At 51.2% G+C, this 1,483-nt stretch overlaps 1 protein-coding gene across 1 annotated transcript; it reads left to right on the forward strand.

The window, feature by feature from the left end:
* Nucleotides 1-657: 657 nt before the first annotated feature.
* On the forward strand, nucleotides 658-1,227 carry LOC148199198 (uncharacterized). The gene has a single exon (XM_088112593.1). It carries the CDS (start codon nucleotides 658-660, stop codon nucleotides 1,225-1,227), a length of 570 nt encoding a protein of 189 aa, XP_087968719.1.
* The last annotated feature ends 256 nt before the right edge of the window (nucleotides 1,228-1,483 follow it).

Below are 1,483 nucleotides of genomic sequence, written 5' to 3' on the forward strand. Positions count from 1 at the left end.
CAGATCGGGAAAAGAGGACATTCATCACCGAGAAGGAAAACTTTTGTTACGAAGTTATGCTATTCGACTTGAAGAATGTCGGGGCTATCTATCAACGCTTGATGGATAGGATCTTCGTGAAACACATCGGCCGGTGCATGAACGTGTATGTCGACGATATGGTCGTCCGTTCACCAGACGGACGATGCAATGTGAAGGACCTGAAAGAATTGTTCCGGCAAGTTAGAAGGTACGGGATGCGGCTGAACCCGGCCAAATGTACGTTCAGAGTAGCTGCTAGAAAATTCCTAGGTTTCATGCTCACTGCCCGGGGTATCGAAGCCAATCTTGACAAATGCGCGGCCGTGTTGGAGATGCAGAGCCCAATCACTCTACCGGTGCTTCGTAAGATGAAGAAGGGACCCGCCGTCGAGTGGGATGCTGAGTGCGAACAACCATTTCAAGACGTCAAGACCATTCTGATGGACCCTCCGATGATGAACCGTCCGAAATCAGGCGAAGACTTACAGATCTTTTTGGGTGTGTCTGAGTCGGCACTCAGCGCGGTATTAATGCAAGAAAGGCCCGAGCCCAGGCTCGTATACTTCATCAGTCGCACCCTTCAAGAAGCCGAGACGCGATATCAATAGGTTGAAAAGGTTGCCTTGGCCTTGCTGAATGCGTCAAGAAGGCTCCGGCCGTACTTTGAATGTCACTAAGTGGTTGTTACGACCGACTTCCCCATTCCAAGATTTTGAGGAAGCCGGACCTGGCGAGACGCATGGTGGCATGGGCGGTCGAATTGTCGGAATTCGGCCTACGCTACGAGCCAAGAGGATCGGTCAAAGCCAACATTTAGTCGATTTTGCGGCAAAATTACCCCAGGCGAGCAATGATGAGTGGAATTTGTTCGTCAACGGGGCGTCCAGAAGAACAGTGAGCGGGGCCGGCATAGTCCTGGAAGGCCTGGACGAATTTTTGTTGGAGCACTCCTTGATCTTTAAGTTCAAGGTGTCCAACAATCAGGCGGAGTACGAGGCCCTGGTGGTCAGCCTGGAGCTTGCGAGGGACATGGGGGCTCGAAAGGTCGTATGCTGGACGGATTTCCAACTCGTAGTGGGACAGATGAATGGCGAGTTCCAGGTGAAGGAAGAGCAGCTCCTCCGATATTTCCACCGAGAAACTGCCTTGGTGAAGCTGTTTGATAAGGTCAATATTCATTACATCCCTCGCGGGGATAACAACTGAGTAGACATGTTATCGAAGCTGAGTTCAGGGAAAGAGAAGGGACAATTGATGACGATCATATGCCTGGTTTTGCTACAACCGTCGGTCGAATGCTTGACAGTGTCTAATGTCGAAGTTGGAGATTGGCAAACGGAGATCCGAGCGCTAATGACCCAACAAGATGTGGGACAATCCGTTAAGACGACAGACGCCAAGAAGATCGTTCGTTACCTTATGGTGGGGGGCGACCTGTACCGGAGAGGATTCTCCACCCCTC

Source organism: Vigna umbellata, chromosome 4 (genome assembly GCF_029865625.1).
Source record: "Vigna umbellata cultivar VRB3 chromosome 4, Vumbellata_1.0, whole genome shotgun sequence".
NCBI classification, from domain to species: Eukaryota; Viridiplantae; Streptophyta; class Magnoliopsida; order Fabales; family Fabaceae; genus Vigna; species Vigna umbellata.

Bases quoted from the DNA above. Each gene is read 5' to 3' on its own strand.
- LOC148199198 (XM_088112593.1), top strand. From the start codon at position 658: ATGCGTCAAGAAGGCTCCGGCCGTACTTTGAATGTCACTAAGTGGTTG.